The sequence below is a fragment of the Henningerozyma blattae genome, chromosome 4 (genome assembly GCF_000315915.1).
Source record: "Henningerozyma blattae CBS 6284 chromosome 4, complete genome".
In the NCBI taxonomy this organism is placed as follows: domain Eukaryota; kingdom Fungi; phylum Ascomycota; class Saccharomycetes; order Saccharomycetales; family Saccharomycetaceae; genus Henningerozyma; species Henningerozyma blattae.
Genome location: NC_020188.1, coordinates 203,926 through 218,007, shown reverse-complemented (window position 1 = coordinate 218,007; position 14,082 = coordinate 203,926). Strand labels below are relative to the sequence as shown.

The 14,082-nt window shown below is 31.8% G+C and overlaps 5 protein-coding genes across 5 annotated transcripts; 2 read left to right on the top strand and 3 right to left on the bottom strand.

Moving 5' to 3' along the window:
• Positions 1-171: 171 nt before the first annotated feature.
• On the top strand, positions 172-4,686 carry TBLA0D00810 (uncharacterized protein; the record flags this gene model as incomplete). Its single annotated transcript, XM_004180060.1, has 1 exon — positions 172-4,686. The coding sequence occupies one exon, from the start codon at positions 172-174 to the stop codon at positions 4,684-4,686; it is 4,515 nt and encodes a 1,504-aa protein (XP_004180108.1).
• A 677-nt stretch (positions 4,687-5,363) lies between these two features.
• Positions 5,364-8,540, top strand: ISW2 (DNA translocase; the record flags this gene model as incomplete). The annotated part of the gene is made up of 1 exon (XM_004180059.1): positions 5,364-8,540. The coding sequence occupies one exon, from the start codon at positions 5,364-5,366 to the stop codon at positions 8,538-8,540; it is 3,177 nt and encodes a 1,058-aa protein (XP_004180107.1).
• Positions 8,541-8,740: 200 nt separating this feature from the next.
• CUS1 (U2 snRNP complex subunit CUS1) lies at positions 8,741-10,183 on the bottom strand (the record flags this gene model as incomplete). The annotated part of the gene is made up of 1 exon (XM_004180058.1): positions 8,741-10,183. One exon carries the CDS (start codon positions 10,181-10,183, stop codon positions 8,741-8,743), a length of 1,443 nt encoding a protein of 480 aa, XP_004180106.1.
• A 427-nt stretch (positions 10,184-10,610) lies between these two features.
• BIL1 (Bil1p) lies at positions 10,611-11,219 on the bottom strand (the record flags this gene model as incomplete). Its single annotated transcript, XM_004180057.1, has 1 exon — positions 10,611-11,219. One exon carries the CDS (start codon positions 11,217-11,219, stop codon positions 10,611-10,613), a length of 609 nt encoding a protein of 202 aa, XP_004180105.1.
• A 440-nt stretch (positions 11,220-11,659) lies between these two features.
• On the bottom strand, positions 11,660-13,282 carry TBLA0D00770 (MCT family MFS transporter; the record flags this gene model as incomplete). The annotated part of the gene is made up of 1 exon (XM_004180056.1): positions 11,660-13,282. The coding sequence occupies one exon, from the start codon at positions 13,280-13,282 to the stop codon at positions 11,660-11,662; it is 1,623 nt and encodes a 540-aa protein (XP_004180104.1).
• Between the last annotated feature and the right edge of the window lie 800 nt (positions 13,283-14,082).

Genomic DNA, 14,082 nt, shown 5'->3' with positions numbered 1-14,082 from the left:
GATGTGAAGGTATTTAATAATGAAAAGTCTAAAAAGATTAGGAAAGAAAAAATATTGAACACTCTTTTGCCATTTACTCCAAACTTTAACTCCTCCTGGTTTACCCCAGTTTTTCAAGTATCCAGAGAGCCTATTGCTGAATATTATACATAAAACAAATAAAAAAACTTTATGCCAAATAAGAAGAGTATTAATGATGAGAAAAAAGATATATTTGGTAGGAATTTGTCCTACTTATTAAGCTGTACCTCAGATATAAAAAATTTAAAAAAATCGATGTTTATTCTCATGATTTTGAAAGTGGGGTATACACCACTACATTTACTACTTAGAGATGGCCACTTACAAAAAGCTTTCAAAATTTATAAGATTTGGAAGGATGAGAAGGAATTTCTTTCACATAAGTACGGTGGCCATGTATTTAATCAGTTAGATCATGATGGATTAACACCATTTGAATTGTATGGATTAGAATTACAAAGCAAGATTTCTAGATTTCCAAATTATATTAATTATGAATATGATGACATATTGGACTCCATTAAACCACATATATCATGGCAAAATAATGAAAAATTTTCATCTTTAGAGATTAAATTAGCATTATTTGAACTTCCGTTAGATATGCATTCTCAGCGAGAGTTAATACAATCTGGTGGAACTCATATCTTATCATATGGTTCCAACTTTAATTATCAGTTAGGTACTGGTAATAAAGATGATCGCCAACAGCTATTCCAATTAGATATAGAATGCCTTGATAGACAAGGAGAATTCCTATCACAAACAAAAACTTTTAGTAGGATTAAACTTACAAGATATCATTCGATAATTGTAACTTCAGATAATAAAATATATACATGTGGGAATAATAGCCGTGGTAGACTGGGAAATGGTTCTATAGATACCTCACAACCTAATTATTTAGAAATTCTAGATTTGGAAGAATCAAATTTTCAACAACTTTCAAGCAGTGATCACCATACATTAGTGTTAGATGAAAATGGATCAGTATATTCTTGGGGCTGGAACGCTTACGGTCAATTAGGCTATAACACAGGCTCCAACAAAACAGTAAAGGACGATTTTCCAACAAATGCTTTCTCAGCTGTACCGAAAAAAATTTCATTCTTAGATTTCCAAGATATAAAATTTATTTCATGTTCTAAAATTCATTCATGTGCAGTATCAAAAAATGGCACAATTTATCTTTGGGGCTTAAATGTTGGCCAATTGGGTGTATCAAAGCCTCTTCATTTATCTCCTGATACTGAACATGTAGGAGCACCTGGTTTTATCACTAGAACACCTGTAAGGATTTCATTACCGAATATTAAAATTGAACAAGTACTTTGTACAGAATTTGCCACTTTTATTAGAGCCTCTGGGAACATTTTGTATGTTTATAGCAACTATTCAACTAAACGATTTAAAATCCCACTTCCTAGAGCTAAAAATTTTAAACCAAGAAATGAATTTGCTCATTTTACCCCAGTACATATTCCCCACAAAGTTACCGACATGAAATGCCAAAATACATATGGTAATAATCTTTGTTTTAAATATGAATGTGGAAGAATTGGTATTATCAATGTGAAAGCCGAATCCCCTGCTATGTGGAGTAATTTCAAGAACACTTTGCCTGTTTCATTATATTGGACACCAAACTATAAATTTAAAAGATGCCTAAATTTTGATGTGGGACAATTTGGATCATTGATATTGTGTACATTAGGAGGTAGTGTGCTAACCTCCCAAGGAATTGGTAAACCATTTGAAAAAGTATTTAGCAATAAATTAATATCAGGGAGAGCAGTAGATGTCTCTTGTGATTCAGTCTTTGGCTCTTTTTCTATTTTAAAATCAGAATCAAATTCTATTCCAATTTTATATCCTAAAGATTCAATTAATTTTTCCTTTTCTAAATATTCACCATTATTTGGCATTACTGACCGAGGCTTCGATTTATATGGCCCATTAACATTCAACATTATAGGACATAAAGAATATTTAACAAATAAAAATGCCATATTTTATCCAGAAGAAGAGGAAGATTCTAAAGTAGCGCTGATACCAAAATTTGAAAATGAAGGATACAGATTTGATGCTACAAATTCTTTAGTGTCTCAAATTGTAAACAATAAATCATCAACTTTCAATGTTATATTTAGATCAGAGAGTAATGAAATTATTTGCAGTTGCCATCAATTTATATTATCAGCAAGGTGTAAAAATCTAGTTAAAATACTTAAGAGCAAAGGTATTTTCACCACTAATGATAATTCATTAGAATTAAACTTTCAATGCTCTGATAACGATAATCATTGGGAAATCGTTATACAAAATAGAACTGAATGGATAGCAAATAGAATGTTTAAAGAATTTGTTCATTTTCTGTATACCGATGAAAAACCTATGGGAAAATCTTGGAAATTACTATTAATGCTGACTGACGATTCCATTCATATGTCAAAATTGTCACATGCCATACGAAGCACCTACCCATTAGAAAATACTTCAAGCAATATTACTTCTATTTTGCCAGACGTGATTATTTATTCAAAAAATGGACATGTTGTTGCACACTCATTCATCTTACTCTCAAGGTCACAATTCTTTAGTATCAAGTTATCCCCCCCTTGGATAAAACTAAGCAAAGATGGCATGAAAATGATCCATTTAGAACATATCGAGGGGGCAACAAAAGAGAATATTCAATCAATTGTGAAATTTTTATATGGGTTTCAAATGAATGAAATCTTAGAGGATTTGAAATTCGAAAGTACTTCTGAAATTGTTCATTACCTTATGGCGCTTCTTGCTCTTTCAGATGAATTTAACTTGGAGTATTTAAAAAATATACTAGAATGCAACCTTGATAAGTTCATTAACGGGAGTACAGTCATTACAATCTTTATGAACTCAGTTTTTGCGCATTCTAAGCTATTGTCTATGAACTGTTGTTTTTTTATTTTAACAAATATTGGATTACTATTCTCTCGCACAAATATTGAATTAATCGATAAGGGTTTTTCTGACAAAGCTTGGAACTTACTTGAAAAATATTTGATTACGCTGAAGAATGGTCTGACTATTAAAAATTACAACCAATATTCACCCTGGTATAACCAACCCAATACTGACTGGGTCAATTTGTTTTGCAGCAACCTTAAGGTGTTCAACGAACGATTTATTGGGAAAGATAGTAATTTTATTCAAGTTGGAACTGAATCTAGCGAGAGCCGTAAAGGTTCGACTTCAAGACGAAGATCTTCTTTACTCCATACTAGTAGACCAAGTTCAAAAGATACGGATAACTCAAGTAGCAGAAGATCATCACATACTATACAAGATATTTCTAGTGGGAAAGAGATCTGGAAACAACAGTACACACTTAGTGGTAATAGCAACAATGGCTTATTTGATGATAGTCATGATTTCATTGAAGTAACTAAACGCACAAGAAGAAGATACTCTGACAGACTTCCACCAGATCTGAAAGCTCCCCAATTAATAAATATTCCAGGGAAAGATAACAGTGAAGTTTTAATTCACTCTACAGTTGAAGAATCGAATAGAAATCTTCCATCTCTTTTGAACACAAAGTATGATACAATAAAGAATACTGATATAAAACAGCCAGAAGAAGGAAACTCTAAAACCAAGGTTTCAAACTTTAAGAAATTAACACAAAAGGAACGTATAAAACAGCGCCAGGCTGTAGAAGAAACATTAATAAAAATGAAAAGCCAAGAAGAACAATCAAAAAACAAACCAGTCTGGGGTAATTCTAAAGCCAATCATACCAATAGGCAGGTTTCCAATTCAAGAAAAAATGTTTTACCTTCTTTATACGATGCTGAATCTTTACATTCTATAAGAGACTCTTCTCCTGTGACTAACACCGAACCTATTCGTCTAAGTGCTGCAACAATTGTCGCTAAAAATATACCATTAGTAGAAAGAACCATAAAACATTCCTCTAAAAATTTAGCTGAAGATAATCTTAATGCAAAAGTTGATAGTATCAATGAAAAAGAACAAAAACTGGAACAACAACAAGAAGTTATCAATCACGATAACAAGAATACGGTTAGCAAAATCATCAATCATACTAATGATAAAAAGAAATATAAAAAGGAAAAAATACAAGGTAATTACAAACCTTCAAATTCTCCACCAAGCAGTAAAGATGGCAACAGCAATAACTCTCCTGATAGCTCTAAGGGAAATAAGACTTCCAGGAGTGTTAGTGATAAAAATACAGCCAAGCATAAAGAGGGTTCTTTTGAAAAAAAGAATAATATTGGTAAGAAAAACAAATCATCAAACAAACCTAAAATAAAGGAAACTTTGAAGAAGGAACTACCTGATAAAAATTCTAATGATAATAGCCGTAATGGTAACATTGTTCATGTCCATAAACCTTCGAACCAACAAAAGGATGATATTGATCCAGCTAAAGAATTTGAAAAATGGTTTGCTTTGGAAAGTGCGAGAATTCAACAGCAAATGGATCAACGTGATCATTCAATCTCTAATGAACTAGAAGCTATATATAGCTCTTCACAAGCTCTACCAGATTTCTTAATCCAGGAAGAACAGCACAGAAAAACGAAAAATTTAAAACAAAGTTCTCTAGAAAGAAACATAGCGACGATAACCAAGTATACTTATTTGATATGAAATAATGCATTTAATTCCATCTTACAGTTTACTGCCTTACATTAAATAGTAAGCAAAAAAATAACTCACTAACATACTATTTCCATTCTCGGACTTTCTTACATCATTATAGACACAAATCAATCGATATACTCATACAACTCAACAAGAGTTGTATACATACCCAGCATATATAACTTACATAGTACTATAAACATTGCATCTTTTAATCATATCTTTAAATATTTTTTGAATTTATTTTTGAAGACTATCTGCTTATCCACGTGATCATATCGGTATTATTGTATTTTCGTTTTTGCCGACAGAGAATGAATATAGCAGAATACTTTTACGAAAAGGAAATATTACGTCTTTGGCATCGTCAAAAAAAATTTCCAAAAAAAAACAATAAATAGTTTATTTTGCTGGAAGAAAGAGATCAATAAATTACAGATAATAATAACTCACCAGGTTCCGCAAATATTCAAGAATTACAAGTGTCATTAAATACAACTATTTTATAAGGCATATAAGCTAGATCATTACTTTTTTTAGACATTAATTCATTTATTTATCACAATCAGCTAAAGAAATACGATTTTTCAAATCTTTTTAGATCAGACACTTCGAAAAAAATAGCATCAGAAATAAGAAAAACAGCAATATTAAATTCTAAATTCGAATATTAATCAATTGGCATGAGTGAAGAACAGGACAATGTTGATGCTTTTGCGGATAAAGGTGCCAAATTTATGGCAGACAGAAAGAAGAAATTTGTCTTGGATGTTGACCCTAAAATTGCCAAACAAAGGGATAGGAGTGATACTTTTAAAAGATTTAAATATTTATTAGGGTTAACAGATTTGTTTCGTCATTTTTTAGGCGTTAGAGCTAAACAAGATAAAAATATACAGAAACTTCTGAAAGAAATTGATAGTGAGAATGTTAAAAGATCTGGACACTCAAAAAATGGTTCACGTCATAATAGAAAATCTGAAAAAGAAGAAGACGCCGAATTAATGGCAGAAGAAGAAGGAGAGGGTTTAGATGAGTTAGAAGAAGAAGACTATGTTTCGGAATCCCCATCTTTCATTCAATCAGGTACCTTAAGAGATTATCAAATCCAAGGTTTAAATTGGCTTATTGCTTTACATGAAAATAAATTATCGGGAATACTTGCAGATGAAATGGGTCTTGGTAAGACGCTACAAACAATTTCATTCCTGGGGTACCTAAGGTATGTTAAAAAAATAGATGGTCCGTTTTTAGTTATTGTTCCAAAATCAACATTAGATAATTGGCGTCGTGAATTTTCCAAATGGACACCAGAGGTTTCCACAGTTATTTTACACGGTGATAAAGATACAAGAGCTGACATTCTACATAATGTCGTGCTGGAAGCAAAATTTGACGTATTAATCACCTCTTATGAAATGGTTATTAAAGAAAAGGGCACTTTAAAAAAAATTGCATGGCAGTATATTGTTATCGATGAAGCTCATCGAATTAAAAACGAACAAAGTGCACTCTCGCAAATTATTAGACTTTTCTATTCTAAAAACAGACTATTGATTACAGGTACTCCATTACAAAATAACTTACATGAATTATGGGCTTTATTAAACTTCTTATTACCAGACGTTTTTGGTGATTCGGAAGTATTCGATGAATGGTTCGAACAAAACAACAATGAACAAGATCAAGAAGTTGTTGTTCAACAATTACATTCAGTCTTAAACCCCTTCCTATTAAGAAGAATTAAAGCTGATGTAGAAAAGTCATTGCTACCCAAAATTGAAACCAATGTTTATGTGGGTATGACTGAAATGCAACTTAAATGGTATAAATCTCTTTTAGAAAAAGATATCGATGCGGTTAATGGTGCAATAGGTAAAAGAGAAGGTAAAACAAGACTTTTAAATATAGTTATGCAATTAAGAAAATGCTGTAATCACCCATATTTATTTGAAGGTGCAGAACCAGGTCCACCATACACAACTGATGAGCATCTGGTTTTCAATGCAGGTAAAATGATTATTTTAGATAAATTATTGAAAAGACTTAAGGAAAAAGGTTCACGTGTCCTAATTTTTAGCCAAATGTCTAGATTATTAGATATATTGGAAGATTATTGTTATTTTCGTGGTTTTAATTACTGTAGGATTGACGGCTCAACAGCTCATGAAGAGCGTATTCAGGCTATTGATGATTACAACTCACCAAACTCAGATAAATTTGTTTTCTTACTAACAACACGTGCTGGTGGTTTGGGTATTAACTTAGTTACAGCAGATACGGTTGTTTTATTCGATTCTGATTGGAATCCACAAGCAGATTTACAAGCTATGGATAGAGCTCACAGAATTGGTCAAAAAAAACAAGTTCATGTTTATAGGTTTGTTACTGAAAATGCTATTGAAGAAAAAGTTATTGAACGTGCTGCTCAAAAGTTGAGATTAGACCAGTTAGTTATTCAACAAGGTACTGGGAAAAGGACTAGTAATTTAGGTAATACTAAAGATGATTTGGTAGAAATGATTCAATATGGTGCCAAAGATATTTTCGGAACGTCTTCTGGATCAATGACAGTTGATGCTGATATTGATGAAATATTGCATAGGGGTGAAAAGAAAACTGAAGAATTAAATCAAAAATACCAAGCTTTGGGTCTAGATGATCTTCAGAAGTTTAACGGTCTGGAAAATCAATCTGCTTACGAATGGAATGGGAAAACATTCAATAAAAAATCAGAAGATAAAGTAGTAGAATGGATTAATCCATCTAGAAGAGAAAGAAGAACTACTCAACAAACATATTCAGTAGATGACTATTATAAAGAGATAATTGGTGGTTCAAAATCGAATTCCAAAAACTCTAATAAAACTGCCCAACAGATCAAAGCACCTCGTGCTCCTAAAATGATAAATACCCAAGATTTCCAATTTTTTCCTAAAGAACTTAATGAACTTCAGCAAAAGGAACAATTATCTTATAAAAAGAAAGTTAATTATAAAGTAACAGCATATGATATAAATAGTAGTAACGTAAATGATAGTGACAGCGATGATGCAAGTGATGATGAAAAAGAAAAGGAAAGTAATAAATCTGACAGTGATATTGAGAAAAAAATTAAAGCTGAACAGGAAATCATTGATAATGCTCCTGATTTCAATGAAGAAGATGAAAATGAAAAACAACGATTAATTAGTCTTGCTTTTAATAACTGGACCAAGCGTGATTTCCTCTCATTCATATCTGCATCTGCAAAATACGGCAAAGATAATTTAAAGATGATTCAAAATGCATTGGAAACCAAAACATTAGATGAGGTTAGATCATATCATAAAATTTTTTGGGAAAGATACACTGAAATCCAGGGATATGAGAGATACATAACAACAATTGAAAATGGTATGAAAAAACAAGAAAAATTAAAGCAACAAGAGCAATTGTTAAAACAAAAGATTGAACTATGTAAATATCCTTTACATGAATTAGTCATACAGTACCCACCAAATAATGCCCGTAGAACTTATAACGCACTTGAAGACCGATTCATGCTATTGGTCGTTAATAAATACGGCCTGTTTTCTGACAAATTATATGAAAGAGTAAAACAAGAGATTATGAAGAGTGAATTATTCACATTTGATTGGTTTATAAAAACTAGATCAATTCACGAGCTATCGAAGAGAATTACTACTCTGTTGTCTCTAATTATGAGAGAGCACGAAGCTCCAGAAACCCTTAAGAAAAAGCGTCATAGACCTAAAAAAGATGAGACTCCATTACCCGCCATGAATAATACTGTGGTCATGAGAGTAACCCAGCAGACTAACGAAGTTCACGACGACAAGAGACAGAAGGTTAAGTAGAAAAACTATAATTATTACCTAACGCCCCCCTCCCCCTCAACAACAACTATTTCTGACTTATATAATAAAATTAAATAACTTTATTCCATTTTATATGCATAATGAACAGTGTAACATTAAATTCTCCATGACAAAAACCTTAAAAAATTTATAGAATATATATGATAGTATACCACCATTGGAATAACTGTAAATTTGAATTAAAATTTGAAATTCTGTCTGTATTTTGAATCTTCCTCTTTCTCCGATTCTGAGTTTGTTTTTGGATTCCCACTGGGAAAGCTTGATGATGAACTCTTATTGGAATCAGAAATTAAATTGTATATTTTAGAGGTTGAGATTCTGTCAATCGAATCTGAAGATTCGGTATTTTCCTTTAAAATTCTGTACAATTGTTTATCCTTCCCATCATCATTGATATTCTGTGATTTTATTATGCCTGTATCAGAAGAATCTTGCATATCTACTTCCGTCAAAGATATATCTGTTTCTTTCTTGCCGTTTGTAGTATTATTTTGACTATTAAAGTTGTATTCTTTTTTTGGTTCACTATCGTGTTCAAAATTAATCATTTCTCCAAAATACCCTGATTCTATAGAGTTGCCGCTAGATGTATCTTCTAAAGTACCATATATACCATCTACCAAATCACTAATATCCCAATTTAATCCTACAATTTTTAAACTTGGATAACTCGGCGGTAGGCCAAGCTCTTTCATCTTATGAATCCAAGGAGGAAGTTGGCCCGCTTTTAAGCCTATGATATTACGCATTCTTGAACTTAACTTACCTGGACCCAAGTCTTTGGTTTTAGATTTCCACTCTGCATCTTCAACTAGGTTCCGATTTTCAAAATATAGATCACCAAAGGGTAATAAGGTAGAGGGTTTCCAATTTTTACCTATCTTGAAGAATACATCGTATAACTTTTTGTAATCCAAGTCGAATGTATCTGTTTTAGGTTGAACTCTCGATCTGGTAATTTCTTTTAGGGATTTCTCATTACTTATGTCCTCACCCAGAGATATTTTTCTCATTTCCTCAATACCTGTTTCTCTGATTATAGAAGGTAATTGGAAAGGTCTTTTATTTAAGAGTGAACGTCCCGATAGATATCCTCTTTTCTGTTGCCAACTTGGCGGTATTGGTATTATATTTTTAGATGTTTTAATTCCTGCAAGTAAATATGGGTATGGGGCATCGCAATCAAACCACTCAATATTTTCTGGATAGTTAGAAATGCCTTTAAGCTCTGCTAAAGTTGGCTTTGTAAGTTTGCGAAGTTTCCGTTTAGAAGGTCTTGAGTTATTGTCTTCTTCTTCTACTGATACAATTTTAAGATCTTGTGTAGGTTCGGTTATAGCATTAGAATCCTCTATAATTTTTCTTTTTTTATTAGACTCGAAAGTTGGGGCATCTTGAGAAATAGTAGTTGTATTTTCTGATATATTCTTTGGCTGTTCAAATTTTTGAAATAAATCTTTAAATTTGTCGTAGAGTTGGGAGTTGTTATTACTATCAGTTTTCTGTTTATTCTTAGATGCCCGCTGTTGGCTTTTTTTTCTTTCCTCTAAAATTTTTGTGAATTCTGCTTTGTCATTGGTGGCGATCTTTTTACTGTTCTTTTTGGATTTTCTGGCCATTATCTAAATATACTATATTATTTAAAATGTAAAGTGGATTAATATTGCATATATATTTCTTGGCATGTTTCTTTCATTGTTTAGTATCTTAATTGTTTAATACATGTGTATTTTGTTGAGACGGAAATGTTAAATAGCTTGAAAATTCACAATTTATTATTATTAATAGATAGTAGAAAAAAATTCATGAACACAACACAACTACGATAAAGAATAATTAAGGAATGAGGTAAGCAGGTAGCTACTATAAAGGAAAATATAAACTAATGCAATAACAAAAATTTATAAAATAACAATCTAAAAAAAAATACTTCGATTAAGATTAGAAATGCATGTAAAAAGTATTGATAAAAAATCAAAGAAACAATGATACTATTTTATTATAAAAAAACATAAAAATTCACAGGCTCGAACTTATTTCCTAAGACTAATTATCTAAATCGGCAGAAGCCAGTAAATCATTCAATTGCTTCTCCATACTATCAAAAGTTTTTTGGAAAGCAATGCTATGAGCATTCATAGTATTTTGTAGTTCACTAAGAGTTCCTTCTATCTGGGTTGCTAGATCGTAGACTGTTACAATTTCTTGACCATCCTTTAAGTGTTCTTTCCCCGTATCAGTATTGTTATTTTGAGTTTCACCAATGGCATTTTTTGAGACGTCTTGAGTATTTGTGTTGGCGGTAGTGCTTGTAGAATTAGGTTTTGCATCCGTTTTTGTAAAAGTAGGAGTTTCTTTATGTTTTACATTTAGTGCTGCACTTGGTGTGGGTGAAGTTCTTGATTCAGGAGTTTCCTCTCTAGCTTGAATTGCATCACTTTTTGAACCTTCTCGACTCTTTGATCCCTCTCGACTCTGTGTTTCACCTAGATTATTTGCACTTTCGGAGACTTTCAATTCATCTGTGTTTGTTTTCTCTGTAGCTTCTGGAATATTTGATTTTTCTGTGACTTTTTCGTTGGGCAAAGGTTTTTTATCTTTATCAATAGAAAGAGAAGCTACTGAACTAGTTTCCCTTGTAGTTTGTTCTGACATTAATTCTTCCTTATAATAATGGTATGGCGAATTATAATATCTTGTCTTCTCCCTTTATTTTGCTTAATAATTGATTTCATCTGAATTATTTATTGTTGGTTCATTTTATTAAGAGCTTTCCGAAATCGTGCTTAATAAAATTTGTGTCACTAAAAGCAGCAAGAATACATTAATTAAAATAACGCAGTTGAAAAGAATCATATATAAATACATACCTAAATATAAAGAGCATAGAAATGATGAATCGATTAGATAAAGTTTAATGAGGGTAGAAAGATTGGCAACTAAAGATTTCGTATTTTAAACATAAGGAAAGTGAAATAATGTTAAATATATGAAAATAGAATGTATGATAAAATGTTTAAATACAAAAAAAAAAAAAAAAAAAAAAATAAAAAAGAAAAAAGTGTGATTCACTCAAAATGAAAATGTGTGTTTTACTAGAAACGAATACTTTGCCCAGCTCCAACAGCATAATACTTTGAAATCCAGAAGCAAACTGCAGAAACTAAAGTTGTGGCACTACACCAAATAATAAATCTATTATAAGAAGCTACTGACTCATTCCCGATAATAGTACCCGAAAAAGGGACACTGATTAATGTTGCAAATGCAACGACGAAATACATTGTAGCGTATCTTTTACCAAACTCTTCAGTCTTGGAAACTTGACCACAGCACACGGGCAACAAAGAAAAGATACTGCCGGAGAAGAACCCATAAAGAATACTAATAATATACATATTTCTAATGTTATTACCAAATGGTAACCAAATAAAGAATTCCACAAAGGTCAGTAATAATAGTGTGATTATTGCAGTATTAAATCTCCCAATGAAGTCGCTAAAATATCCCGGCACCCATCTTCCTGGAATGCCACTTACATTAATTACCATAATTAGCAAATAAACGTCAGCCTCAGTGATTCCCTTTGAAATACAATAAGTCCCCCAATAAGTGATACTACAGCAAATTGATATTTCACCCATTATCGTACCTATGACACAGAACAAATATCTCTTGTCTTTAAATGCATTGGCATCAAAACTGTTTTTTATATAAACTTGGATGAAATTATTCATCTTTGTCCTGAACGAATTATCTGGTAATACTGGAGCTATTGGAGTTATTCTTTCTTTAACTAGACAGATTGACAACATTAATAATGATAGATTTAGTATTGCAATTGATCTTATCCCCCAGCGATACCCAAAATTTGAATCATTTTCTCTTGTTTGCTTAAAGAACTCTCTTAGCATAACAGGGAATATTGCCCCTCCAATAGAGCCGCCTACAGTGGATAATGCTGTAGCTAACCCTCGTCTTCTATTGAAATAATGGCATGGAGCAGACATCAAAGGAGAAATCAAAACCCCATTACCACATCCTAAAAACAATGAAAAAAATAGTATAAATTCCCAATAGTCATTAGAAGTAGAAGTCCCCCATAGACCACCCACATGAAGTATTGTCCCTACTATTACTGGAGCTTTGAACCCATTTCTATCAAAATAAGTACCAGAGAAAATACAAGATATAAAGGTGAAGAATAATTCTAGGGAAAAAATCCAGCCAATCTTTGTTGAGCTATAGGAGGATAATTGGTATTTTTGAACTTGAGTTTCTACAGCTCCAAGAGCATTTCCAATGCCAAAACATGCAAAGAACCCACAAAAGCATCCAAAAGTCGCTATCCAAGCTTTTAACCCTCCTTCTGGGTAATAAATTCCATCATCTAGTAGAAATCCTTGATTTTGTATTTCTTCCTGAGACTCATCTTGTAAACTTTTGGAATCTTGGATACTATGTAGATCATCATCAAAGTAATTAGTAGTGCTATCATTCAATTGGTTTTCTGTATCTCTCAATATAGAATCTGAATCGTACACGAGTGAACCTTTTCCCACCACCATTTCGTACTGATCTGTGGGAAATTCGTCTCCTTTAGAATTAGCAGAATAATTTATTTTTGAAATACTAATACCATCTACATCACTCTTATTATTCACTTCACTTATAAATTCCTGCGTTACTTGATTTATTTCAAAATCATTTGAAATCATTCTGTTTGATGATGAGTATTTTGTTAACCTAGCCAATACTATCAGGAACAGGCACAGTAAAGTAAAATCAAGAAGTTACAGATACAGTTCATTTTAACCCTTGAACTATAGTGAGTAGTATTTTTGTATTTTCTGGTTTAAACACATTTTACTCGTAAATAGATTACAAATCAGGTACAAGAAAAGAGGACCTCTTTACATCGAGATCTTTATTTCTGACTCTAACTAACTCCTTCAGCAAATCGCTTGCAATCCGTAAAAAGACGAATTTTTCTATTCAGAAGCAATTTTGATAATGGTCTATTTTTAAATTATAGTTCATTTAATATAACCCTTATAAAAACTCTGAAGTCCATTAAAAAAATGGTAAATTCCTGAAGTGAAAAACTTTTCCAAAATAGGTAATTCGTCATTTTAAAAATGATTCTCTCTAAAAAGTCACATTATCAGGAAGAAATGCCTGTCCCGCATATTTTTTTATGTCAGGTGGATGATTTAGAGGCTCTGAGGCGTCGGTTCCGGGAAGTGTCACAAATTATTGTGTCAAACAGTATGTAACGAAAATTGAAAATGGATCTGGTGGAGCTGTAGATAATTGAGCGTACAGATATTCATCATTGATGTAAGATGGACGAGTTTTAAGACAAAACGAATTATATCTTATGAAGTATTGCTATTAAACAAAAAAAAAAAATTGAAAAAAAAAGAAAGCGTAAATATACCTGGTGCTATATTTTAAGTTCAAAGTATATTGATATATCTTTATCAATTACAACAATTTCCAATGCGTTCTAGTGTTT